General features: G+C 32.7%; 1 protein-coding gene across 1 annotated transcript; it reads left to right on the top strand.

The window, feature by feature from the left end:
• The first annotated feature begins 361 nt into the window (after positions 1–361).
• On the top strand, positions 362–4,091 carry LOC119605662 (lipase 3-like). The gene is given in 5 exon segments (XM_037958904.1): positions 362–693; positions 759–936; positions 2,894–2,989; positions 2,992–3,257; positions 3,313–4,091. Coding segments are annotated over 5 exon segments (1,389 nt in total). The 5' UTR covers positions 362–396; the 3' UTR covers positions 3,865–4,091.
• Positions 4,092–13,937: the final 9,846 nt, after the last annotated feature.

Genomic DNA, 13,937 nt, shown 5'->3' with positions numbered 1-13,937 from the left:
AGCAATAGCTTTAGATCAGTGATAAGCAAAAAGAGAACGTTTTAAATGACAACAAAATTTATTGACATGCGTTGTTCCAAGTGCATTTAATCATTTTTAACGAACTTTGACACTGACCATCTTCTCTTCAAATGGGGCCGTCCAACGCGTTCTTAGTGTTCATAAATAATACAATCATTCATTATTATTATTATTAAACACAATCTTTTACTGAGAGTTGTTTACAATATGTTTGGTTGTTGTTGCTGTTGTTTTCAGCGGTTTGTGTGCTTTTTTTCGCAGTAGAAAAAAAAAACTTGATTAATTTTAATTTCTGTAAAAATGCCCCTACAAACAACTAGTAATTGAGAAATAGAATATTTTTGCAATCAGTTGTTATTTAAACCTTCAAGAAATATGACGGCGACGATAACGACATTTCAATTCAAGCCCTTAAAAATGCGTTTTTTCTTAATATTATTTTTAATAATTAATCTAAATTTGTGTATTTGGGCTGCCGAAAAGGATTCAAATGCTTGGTCTTTTTCCTTGGGTAATGTTCACCTATTCGATATACCCAAATTCAGTGGTTCTTTGTCAATATTTGGCGGTTCGGAACCGGTGGAACGTAGTGCAACAAATTCAGTGGAAAATAATTATTCAAATGAAGTGTCTATTGATCCGGATATAATTGAAGATTCGCTATTGAAAACGGTTGGTGTACAAAAAAAAGTGTTAATTTTATTATTGTTTTAAGCATGTGATATCTATATATTTAGCCGGATTTAATAAGAAAATATGGTTATCCCTCGGAAATTCATAATGTTACCACCGATGATGGTTATATTTTGGAAATACATCGTATAGCTAAACCAGGCGCTATACCGGTCTTATTGACTCATGGTCTTTTGGATAGTTCAGCTACATGGGTGTTAATGGGCCCCAATAAAGGTTTAGGTAAGTAACAGTATTAAAGCAAAATATATATATTTTTGATCGACACTATGATGAGGAGAGTATTATTAACGGACTTTTTGTTCAACACAAATGATTTTCATTTAGTTTAGTTTGGTTAATAAGTATAGAATCTCTAGATACTGTAACTGAATTTAGGCCTATTGTTGGAATAGTGCCTCCTTAATAGACTATAGAGTATACTAGACTATAGAATAGACTATAGAATATATTAGACTATGGACTAAAATTTAGACTAGACTATAGAATATACTAGACTATGGACTAGACTATAAATTAGACTATGGACTAGATTATAGACTAGACTATAGACTAGACTATAGACTAGACTACAGAGTAGACTATAGACTAGACTACAGACTAGACTATAGACTAGACTATAGACTAGACTATAGACTAGACTATAGACTAGACTATAGACTAGACTATAGACTAGACTATAGACTAGACTATAGACTAGACTATAGACTAGACTATAGACTAGACTATAGACTAGACTATAGACTAGACTATAGACTAGACTATAGACTAGACTATAGACTAGACTATAGACTAGACTATAGACTAGACTATAGACTAGACTATAGACTAGACTATAGACTAGACTATAGACTAGACTATAGACTAGACTATAGACTAGACTATAGACTAGACTATAGACTAGACTATAGACTAGACTATAGACTAGACTATAGACTAGACTATAGACTAGACTATAGACTAGACTATAGACTAGACTATAGACTAGACTATAGACTAGACTATAGACTAGACTATAGACTAGACTATAGACTAGACTATAGACTAGACTATAGACTAGACTATAGACTAGACTATAGACTAACATAAGACTAGACTATAGACTAGACTATAGACTAGACTATAGACTAGACTATAGACTAGACTATAGACTAGACTATAGACTAGACTATAGACTAGACTATAGACTAGACTATAGACTAGACTATAGACTAGACTATAGACTAGACTATAGACTAGACTATAGACTAGACTATAGACTAGACTATAGACTAGACTATAGACTAGACTATAGACTAGACTATAGACTAACTATAGACTAACATAGACTATAGACTAGACTATAGACTAGACTAGACTATAGACTAGACTATAGACTAGACGATAGACGAGACTATAGACTAGACTATAGACTAAGACTATAGACTAGACTATAGACTAGACTATTAGACGAGACTATAGACTAGATCTATAGACTATACTATATGGACGAGACTATAGACTAGACTAGGAAGCTAGACTATAGACTAGACTAGAGACTAGACTATAGACTAGACCTATGAGACTAGACTATAGACAGACTAATGACTAGACTTATAGACTAGAGACTATACGAGACTATAGATGACTACGATAGACTAGACTATAGACTAGACTATAGACTAGCTAGACTAGACTATAGACTTAATAGAGACTAGACTATAGACTAGACTATAGACTAGACATTAACTATAGACTAGAACCTAGAACTAGACTAATAGACCTAGACTATAGACAACTATAGACTAGACTATAGACTAGACTATAGACTGGACTATAGACTAGACTATAGACTAGACTATAAACGAAGATGTTGTAAATTCCCCATTTTTAAGTTTTACACCCATTTTTTAAGTATTTCGATCTAATTTGACAAAATTAACTAAATACATCAAAGTTCTATTAAATTAGTTAGATTAGTTTTTATTTCGACTTTATTAGACATTTGAGAATATCATCTTAAAATAGTTGACCTAGTGATAAGCCTTTCAAAAGGTTAATTGCTTTTAAAAAGCCCCCTACAAAATATCAAACTATGACGTAGTTTATTCCTCAACAGATAACAACACAATTCGACATTATCCAGAACTGAGGAAAAAAATACAAATATTTACGCTCTCCTTCATTCTCCCTCTTATAGCTTATCTACTATACGACAAAGGTTATGATGTTTGGATGACAAATGTGCGCGGCAATACTTACTCTCGGAAACATATTAAATACACTACTAAGCATGCTGCTTTTGGGACTTTACTTTTCATGAAATGGGAAAATACGATTTGCCCGCTACCGTTGATTATGTTTTAAAGAGCACCGATCACCAAAAGTTACATTATATTGGTCACTCACAGGGTACCATGACATTTTTCATAATGTGCAGTGAACACCCGGAAATTTGTGATAATAAAATCATGTTAATGCAGGCTTTGGCACCGGTGGCCTTTATAAAACATGCCAAAAGTCCGGTAGTCGAATTTTTGGCCTTCTTTCATGAGCCATTGGCGGTAAGTAATAGGATTCTTGCTAGGTTTTTTTAATATTTTTTATTTTCTATTACAGTTACTTTTAAAACTAATTGGAGCCCATGAGTTCTTACCCAGCAACGATTTTATTACCATGTTTAATCAAATCATTTGCGATGAGGATTCCATAACCGAGGCCATTTGTTCGAATGTTATGTTTTTGGTGGCCGGTTTCGATAAGAAACAAATGAACGAGACCATGTTGCCGGTGATATTGGGTCATGCTCCCGCTGGGGCCGCCACCAAACAAATGCAACATTATGGCCAACTGAAACGTAGTGGTCATTTTAGACAATATGATTATGGTTGGATACGTAATCATTGGCGTTATGATTCGATTACACCACCCGACTATAACTTGGCCAATGTTAGAGCTAAAGTTGCTTTACATTATTCCATCAACGATTGGCTGGCCACTCCAGAGGATGTGGAAAAATTACATCAACGTTTACCCAATGTGGTGGGAAAATTTAAGGTTAACTATGATGAATTTAATCATTTAGATTTTGTTTGGGGCATCAATGCCCGAGAGCTGTTATATAGTAAAATGTTAAAGCTTATGGAAATGATAGAGAGAGGTGATTTTTAATTTAAAAATCACTATCTCTCTCGTTAACATAAATGTTAAAGAGAGAAATTTGTGGTAGTTTAAGAGTTTGTTGTATATTTTATTCTAGTTTTTAAGTTTAGTTTTAGGAGAGGAGTGGGGAATCTATAGCTCCTAGTTATTTTTGTACAATAAATATAGTATTAATTTTTATACTAAATTAATAAAAGTACCTTGTATATAAAATAAAATATTATAAAAATTTCATTTTGAATCCTTTAAAAGATTTTATTTATTTAAAAGTAAAATTTAAACGTACGTTTTTCTGGCATTATTTCTTTCATTCTTCACAAAACAATTTTCCAGTATTGATAAGTAGCATTTATCAGGTTTTTTAGTTTCATACACTCCTTTGCACTTGAAAGCAATTAAGTTGTATTTAAGTTTATTTTAAATAAAAATATAATATTTTTCTCTACAAATACTTTATATTTAGTAACCAATAATTTTGAATCATATGCAAATGCGTAACTACTATATACATACGTATAAATATACATACATTTCCAGATGAATTTTAAAAATATGTAGTAACCTATAATTTAAAACCATAAATACATAAATACTTGTATACATTAGGATAGCACCGTTTATATAGAGAAAAATTAGGATGTTCTGAAAGAATGGGAAAGCTTAGTTCATTCTAAGATATTATTTTTTAACATGTTTGTCCTGCGATCAATATTTGATGAGCTGGCTTAAAGGATAAAAGTTTCCCTTTTTAGAGTTTTCCATTTGACCGAAACAGTTCTAACTAACTAACTAACTACTAACTAACTAACTAACTAACTAACTAACTAACTAACTAACTAACTAACTAACTAACTAACTAACTAACTAACTAACTAACTAACTAACTAACTAACTAACTAACTAACTAACTAACTAACTAACTAACTAACTAACTAACTAACTAACTAACTAACTAACTAACTAACTAACTAACTAACTAACTAACTAACTAACTAACTACTAACTAACTAACTAACTAACTAACTAACTAACTAACTAACTAACTACTAACTAACTAACTAACTAACTAACTAACTAACTAACTAACTAACTAACTAACTACTAACTAACTAACTAACTAACTAACTAACTAACTAACTAACTAACTAACTAACTAACTAACTAACTAACTAACTAACTAACTAACTAACTAACTAACTAACTAACTAACTAACTACTAACTAACTAACTAACTAACTAACTAACTAACTAACTAACTAACTAACTAACTAACTAACTAACTAACTAACTAACTACTAACTAACTAACTAACTAACTAACTAACTAACTAACTAACTAACTAACTAACTAACTAACTAACTACTAACTAACTAACTACTAACTAACTAACTACTAACTAACTAACTAACTAACTAACTAACTAACTAACTAACTAACTACTAACTAACTAACTAACTAACTAACTAACTACTAACTAACTAACTAACTAACTAACTAACTAACTAACTAACTAACTAACTAACTAACTAACTAACTAACTAACTAACTAACTAACTAACTAACTAACTAACTAACTAACTAACTAACTAACTACTAACTAACTAACTAACTAACTAACTACTAACTAACTAACTAACTAACTAACTAACTAACTACTAACTAACTAACTAACTAACTAACTAACTAACTAACTAACTAACTAACTAAATAACTAACTAACTAACTTTGCCTTATTCCGATGTATTTAAGCAATTTATTGATGAAAAACTTATTTTCTAACAGAGGCTTTCTAAGAGACTTAGGGTTAAATATGGGCCGATCCTCAGAAACAAGCGAGGAGGAATGTATTTATTTAATGATATGTGTATATGTATTTTATAAAATTTAGTTATGTTTAATTTCAATGCAATTCTAATTTCTAAGGCAAAATTGGATGTTTAAGAAAGTTTTCAAATATGGTTTGAATGGCGGCTAGGGTTTATACAAATATCAGGCCGATCAATACAAAAATCGACATGATTATTTATGCCTATACATAACTTAGTTGTGCCATATTTTGGAGCAATAGTAGTATATTTGAGATAGTTATGAGCTAAAAACTCAAAAAGGGAAGGTCCGGTTTGGGGGCTAGGTAAAATAATGAATCGTTTTCAACCATTTTCAGAAGGCTTACGGCTTATGCCGATAAACACGTATGTCCAAATATTATTAAAATATCTTGAAAATTGTGGCCAGCCACTTGGAGAGACGGACATGTTAATCGTCCCTGAAAGTGATTCTTAGTATACTTTAAGGTGGATATAACATCAATATTTTTACAAACATCAGCACAAACGCATAATAATAATGTAAAAGTATTTAAGTGAAAAAAGGTCTTGCAAATCCTATTATCCTGGTATTTTCTCGAAAAAGTCTATTGCATTTGGAAGAAAATGTTATTGTATTCTTTGCCATATTATTAAAAACCTTTATGAGTAACTCTCGTTAGGCCTACTGGCCAACATTTAAGTTAAGTAAACCAAAAATTCTATATTTTCTTTCCCTGTAAATCGAAATCTATATTATCCCACAAATTACTCCTAACAACGCATACTCCTCTGCACTACTACTAGCCACATATCATTTCAATCATTTCTATTAGCATTTTTATTTATTTATTTTTCAATATACGAATTGAATTTCAATAAAAATGTTGTGAATTTATATTTTAACCACAAAATCTATAATAAACTCCATTGCATTGAGAGAGTAGAGTATGTAAATATAAATTATTTTAAATATAATATTTTGTAAAATATTCTTCTATAGTTTTGCATGCAAAACATTATAAATACATTAGCATATACTTATTATTATTATTATTATGTATTATTATAAATGAAATCCTCTTGATGCACGCATGAAAAAGGCATTGAAATGTAAAATCAGTTTAAATATTTTGAATTAAATAACTATTATCAATACATGTATTTAAATGAAATATACAAATGTATTAATGTAATTACATATGTATGTATTTTGTATATGGAAATGGTATTTAATTTCTGTTAAATAATATTTAAGAGTTTGTATTTAAAATTCAAGTTTTTTGCTTTTAAGCCAAGAGTTTCGGGTTTTGAAAGAGATTATGTTTGATCATAAAACTGGGTTTAATTTAAACATGTTTTAAAGAAGTTTTAGGATAATAGGTGTTGAAGGAAATTGAACTTTACTGAGACCAATAAGAGGTCTAAAATGTAGTGTTTCTTTTAAGAACATCTCTGAGTCATTCTCTTATAAGACTTTCTCTCAGTAGACTAAAATTCACATGATGAAGATGCCATTTTTCCATTAATTAAAAACTAAAGTTTCTCATAATATCTTTGAAATGTATGCTGTATTTTTAAATTTGTCTAACCTTATCGATTTTATCTTTTAAGCCTTCCAAATCACTTGACATTTTCATTTGTAGTTTCAGTCATTAATAGTTTAACAACTTGAACATTGTGGTTTTGGCTATGGAACAGTATCTTATGGCTTGCGGAAAGAACTCTTTGAATTGCTGTTGTTTTTCAAGCAACACATGCTTTTATCATGTTATTTCATATCCGGTCATGTATTTGTTTCATTCAAACCCATACTCTTCCTTTACTAGCATCAAAACGATGGAGTAGTGTAGGAGATGACTGTGAACCAAACATGAAAAGACGGAAAAAAAAACAAGTAGGAGTTCTATATTAGGTTGTACCGAATCTCGTATACCGTACGTTGCTTGTTTAGTTTTGCCTTTTTTTAGATTCATTATTATAAAAGATTCAATAAGTATTAGTTGGAGAACCAAAAAGTAGCAGTTAAAGAACGAAAAAGTACCAAAAATTATTTACTAGAGATTTCCATTATTTATTTAATTTCATGTTTCTAGGTTCAATGCTATAGAAAATACAAAAAATACCTTTTGAAGGCCAAATTTTAACAAACATATGTATATATGGACGGACAGACAGAAGAACAGACAGAAGAACAGACAGAGGGACATAGTTAGTTAGTTAGTTAGTTAGTTAGTCAGTCAGTTAGTTAGTTAGTTAGTTAGTTAGTTAGTTAGTTAGTTAGTTCGTTAGTTAGTTAGTTAGTTAGTTCGTTAGTTAGTTAGTTAGTTCGTTAGTTAGTTCGTTAGTTAGTTAGTTTAGTTAGTTCGTTCGTTAGTTAGTTAGTTCGTTAGTTCGTTAGTTCGTTAGTTCGTTAGTTCGTTAGTTAGTTCGTTCGTTAGTTAGTTCGTTCGTTCGTTCGTTCGTTCGTTCGTTTCGTTCGTTCGTTCGTTCGTTCGTTCGTTCGTTAGTCGTTCGTTCGTTCGTTCGTTCTTTCGTTCGTTCGTTCGTTCGTTCGTTCGTTAGTTCGTTTCGTTCGTTCGTTCGTTCGTTCGTTCGTTCGTTCGTTCGTTAGTTCGTTCGTTCGTTCGTTCGTTCGTTCGTTCGTTCGTTCGTTCGTTCGTTCGTTCGTTCGTTCGTTCGTTCGTTCGTTCGTTCGTTCGTTCTTCGTTCGTTCGTTTCGTTCGTTCGTTCGTTCGTTCGTTCGTTCGTTCGTTCGTTCGTTCGTTCGTTCGTTCGTTGTTCGTTCGTTCGTTCGTTCGTTCGTTCGTTCGTTCGTTCGTTCGTTCGTTCGTTCGTTCGTTCGTTCGTTCGTTCGTTCGTTCGTTCGTTCGTTCGTTCGTCGTTCGTTCGTTCGTTCGTTCGTTCGTTCGTTCTTCGTTCGGTTCGTTCGTTTCGTTCGTTCGTTCGTTCGTTCGTTCGTTCGTTCGTTCGTTCGTTTCGTTCGTTCGTTCGTTCGTTCGTTCGTTCGTTTCGTTCGTCGTTCTTCGTTACCGTTCGTTCGTTCGTTCGTTCGTTCGTTTCGTTCGTTTCGTTCGTTCGTTCGTTCTTTCGTTAGTTCGTTCGTTCGTTCGTTCGTTCGTTCGTTCGTTCGTTCGTTTCGTTCGTTCGTTCGTTCTTCGTTTCGTTCGTTTCGGTCGTTCGTTCTTCGTTCGTTCGTTCGTTCGTTCGTTCGTTCGTTCGTTCGTTCGTTCGTTCGTTCGTTCGTGTCGTATCGTTCGTTCGTTCGTTCGTTTCGTTCGTTCGTTCGTTCGTTCGTTCGTTCGTTCTTCGTTCGTTCGTTCCGTTCGTTCGGTCGTTCGTTCGTTTCGTTCGTTCGTTCGTTCGTTCGTTCGTTGTTCGTTCGTTTCGTTCGTGTCAGTTCTTCGTTCGGTCTCGTTCCGTTCGTTCGTTCGTTCGTTCTTCGTTCGTTCGTTCGTTCGTTCGTTCGTTCGTTCGTTCGTTCGTTCGTTTCGTTCGTTCGTTTCGTTCGTTCGTTCGTTTCGTTCGTTCGTTCGTTCGTTCGTTCGTTCGTTCGTTCGTTCGTTCTTTCGTTTTCGTTCGTTTTCGTTCGTTCGTTCGTTCGTTCGTTCGTTCGTTCGTTCGTTCGTTCGTTTTTCGTTCGTTCGTTGTTCGTTCGTTCGTTCGTTCGTTCGTTCGTTCGTTCGTTTTCGTTCGTTCTTCGTTTCGTTCGTTCGTTCGTTCGTTCGTTCGTTCGTTCGTTCGTTCGTTCGTTTCGTTCGTTTCGTTCGTTCGTTCGTTCGTTCGTTCGTTCGTTCGTTCGTTCGTTCGTTTCGTTCGTTCTTCGTTCGTTCGTTCGTTCGTTCGTTCGTTCGTTCGTTCTTCGTTCGTCGTTCGTTGTTCGTTCGTTCGTTCGTTCGTTCGTTTCGTTCGTTCGTTCGTCGTTCGTTCGTTCGTTCGTTCGTTCGTTCGTTCGTTCGTTCGTTCGTTCGTTCGTTCGTTCGTTCGTTCGTTCGTTCGTTCGTTCGTTCGTTCGTTCGTTCGTTCGTTCGTTCGTTCGTTCGTTCGTTCGTTTCGTCGTTCGTTCGTTCGTCTTCGTTGTTCGTTCGTTCGTTCGTTCGTTCGTTTCGTTCGTTCGTTCGTTCGTTCGTTCGTTCGTTCGCGCCCCCTCGTTCGTTCGCGCCGCCTCCTCGGCCTCTATCAGATTGTTGTGCGCTCCTTAACCAAACACGGAATGACCCTTCTGCTTTCCCCTTCTTACGAGGTGAAGTTTGTTAGAAATCAACTTTGCATGTATGAATATGCATTTTCCTTGTTTCCATCTTTCGTATTATTTGTTTTTATTGTAAGCATCATGCTTTATAATCATGTTTTTCTTATTTTTTTCCAATAGTTTTTTCAGTCATGAATGGTGTGTTTCTGCATGCATACATGCCTGCATATGCTTTCCTTCTTCAGTCATTATCGTCATCGATATGACACAAACGTGAAAATTAGTTCATGTTTCTTTGTTCGTTTGTTTGGCACAACAAAAAAAGAAGATCTGAATTGGTATTTGTTTCATTTTTAAATTTTTTTTTCGGAAATTTTAATGTTGGTGGCATGTTTCGAAGATATTGGCTTCGAAAAACTGTTGTTCCTTTGCTGCTTGTATCCTTCTTTCGACAATGTCACATTGTCTTGTTTTCGAACACATCTATCTGATGTTGTGGTGTTTTAGTCGTTGACATCGTTGAACATGTTTTAACAACAATAACAATATGCAAATTTTTTTGGCATTGTCACTTATGAACCTGAAACATATTTTGCAAATTGACTTTTTAGTCCGGAATAGTTCCATTCTTAGTTACTTTCAAATAACCAGACATTAACAATAGGCATTTAAGTTGCTTATTAATGTGTCGAGGTTATTGTAGTTTAGGTGTCAAAAGGATTATAAACATTATTGAAATTTCTTGTTTCTTAACAACACAACGGTAAAACTTTTTTAAGTAAAAATTTAGGCTCCAAAACAAATTTCCCTTTTCTTAAATTAAAAAAAAAACTTAAAAATCAATACATGTTTTAACATATAAACACAAGTTTTAGTTCTTTATCTCCTTCAAATTTATAATAGTTCTATAACAACCAAAAGAACTTCCGTTTCCGTTTGGCTTTAACTGTATGTGTGCTTTTTTATTATTATTTAAATGATGTATTTGTTTTCGATTTGATTTGTATTTGCTGTTTGGTGTAAGTATCAAAAGTTTTGTACAGCATTCATAAAAATACAAGAGCTTTTATGGATTCTTCTAAATACATCTTCGACTAACACTCAGTTTGTAGTTTTGTTATAGAAATTTATTTTCCACATGAATGCAAACAAATTGAATTTATTTCCATTGGAGATAACTATCAAATATTAACCTTTGAATGGCATTATAAAAGTTAGCAAAACTTTGAACTAAACTTATCATCTCTGGACCATCTAAAATCTTTAGTTTCTATTAATTACTTCGTATTAGCAGAGTCCATATCATATCTAAAGGGCAATAATTTGCCATCCCCAGACTTTAAAGGGTTAAATGTATAAAACATCATATTTATTTCTTCCACAATTCGTATCTCTAACCCAGTATTTGCATTCAAGTTGTTCTGTTCTATAAATTCATACATATTCATCCTTCACAAGAAAACAACAATGCAGCAAAGCCTACAAAACACTTGTGCAACTAAGATTCTGGCATCATTTTCATTTGAAAAATTAAAATTATTTTATTTAGTTTAACTTCTCACTTTTTTCCCTCTCTCTTGCTGTTTCTCTCTTTGTTTTGCTAAAATAAACTTTTGATTTTTGTTTATTATTATTTTTGTGTTGTTTTTTGTTTGTTCAAGTATGAAACTAACAAAATTTACATATTTTCCAATAACAACAACAACAAACAAACAATATTTTTAAAGAAAGAAATTTTCTTCAAAGTGCTGTTTCGGGGCGATCAATAAATTTTCCCATTAAATTGCAAATGTTTTTCTTTTGAAAAGGATTTTTTTTGCCAGTTTTTTTCCTTTAGTTGTGCAGAAAACCAAAAATTTAATTTAATTAAAAATAAAACATTTTTTTGAGTTTTCAAGAGGAAAATAAATAGGTCTAAAAAATAAAGAAATAAATTAAATTTAAAATATGTTTGCGTTTTAAAAGACATAATTTTTTCAAATTGGAATATTTTAAAAGAAGTTGGATATTAGCAAAAACAATTAAGAAGCAAAACAGATTTATGTAAGTTTAAGACAAGACTAGAATGACTATAGACCTAGACTATGAACTAGACTATAGACTAGACTATAGACTAGACTATAGACTAGACTATAGACTAGACTATAGACTAGACTATAGACTAGACCTATAGACTAGACTATAGACTAGACTATAGACTAGACGATAGACTAGAACTAGAGACTAGACTATAGACTATAGACTATAGTACAGAACTATAAGACTAGACTATAGACTAGACTAATAGACTAGACTATAGACCTAGACTATAGACTAGACTATAGACTAGACTATAGACTAGACTATAGACTAGACTATAGACTAGACTATAGACTAGACTATAGACTAGACTATAGACTAGACTATAGACTAGACTATAGACTAGACTATAGACTAGACTATAGACTAGACTATAGACTAGACTATAGACTAGACTATAGACTAGACTATAGACTAGACTATAGACTAGACTATAGACTAGACTATAGACTAGACTATAGACTAGACTATAGACTAGACTATAGACTAGACTATAGACTAGACTATAGACTAGACTATAGACTAGACTATAGACTAGACTATAGACTAGACTATAGACTAGACTATAGACTAGACTATAGACTAGACTATAGACTAGACTATAGACTAGACTATAGACTAGACTATAGACTAGACTATAGACTAGACTATAGACTAGACTATAGACTAGACTATAGACTAGACTATAGACTAGACTATAGACTAGACTATATACTAGACTATAGACTAGACTATAGACTAGACTATAGACTAGACTATAGACTAGACTATAGACTAGACTATAGACTAGACTATAGACTAGACTATAGACTAGACTATAGACTAGACTATAGACTAGACTATAGACTAGACTATAGACTAGACTATAGACTAGACTATAGACTAGACTATAGACTAGACTATAGACTAGACTATAGACTAGACTATAGACTAGACTATATAGACTAGACTATAGACTAGACTGTAGACTAGACTATAGACTAGACTGACTAGACTATAGACTAGATATAGACTAGACTATAGACTAGACTATAGACTAGACTATAGACTAGACTATAGACTAGACTATAGACTAGACTATAGACTAGACTATAGACTAGACTATAGACTAGACTATAGACTAGACTATAGACTAGACTATAGACTAGACTATAGACTAGACTATAGACTAGACTATAGACTAGACTATAGACTAGACTATAGACTAGACTATAGACTAGACTATACTAGACTATACTAGACTATAGACTAGACTATAGACTAGACTATAGACTAGACTATAGACTAGACTATAGACTAGACTATAGACTAGACTATAGACTAGACTATAGACTAGACTATAGACTAGACTATAGACTAGACTTACTAGACTATAGACTAGACTATAGAATAGACTATAGACTAGACTATAGGCTAGACTACATTCAGATGACACATTTTTTTCGCAGCAATCACCCAGAAGTGACTAAAACATATTCATCTAGAATATAGTTCTTCACCCAGAAGTGTTTACGACATCGCATTATCAAAAATGCAACTATATATTATTTTATCCAATTTTTTTTAAATATCTTTGGAAACCTTCGTTGACGCTAAGCAGTATTGATTGTCATTCACATGTTCAAATTTGAAAAGGATGAGTTCTCCTGTTATTAGCTTGTATCGATAAACAAAAAATTATTTTCCAATTTTAACATACTTAGTAAACTGTAAATGATGAAAACTTTTCAATTAAACTAATTGCAATTTCAAAATGTTCTTTTTACATATGAAGATTAGGGTATTCAATTATAGAAACTTCTAGTTATTAATTTTGCATATAACAAGAAATAATTCGTTGTAGGATTCCGTCATGACAACGATCTGCAACATATTACAATATATGTTAAAAAGTTTTTAGTATGACGTGGTTGGCAAGTTTTGCTTCACCCGCTTGATAGTCCACAACTTGAACTGTGCGGCCGCGATTTGTCTCGATGTTAAATAACGCTCTTTCTGCGATACAC

This window comes from Lucilia sericata, unplaced genomic scaffold, assembly GCF_015586225.1.
Source record: "Lucilia sericata isolate MDLA Ls3-8-SP2 unplaced genomic scaffold, ASM1558622v1 Contig000507F_arrow, whole genome shotgun sequence".
In the NCBI taxonomy this organism is placed as follows: domain Eukaryota; kingdom Metazoa; phylum Arthropoda; class Insecta; order Diptera; family Calliphoridae; genus Lucilia; species Lucilia sericata.
Note: the sequence above shows the minus strand (reverse complement) of the source record. Positions and strands in the feature narration are given on the sequence as shown.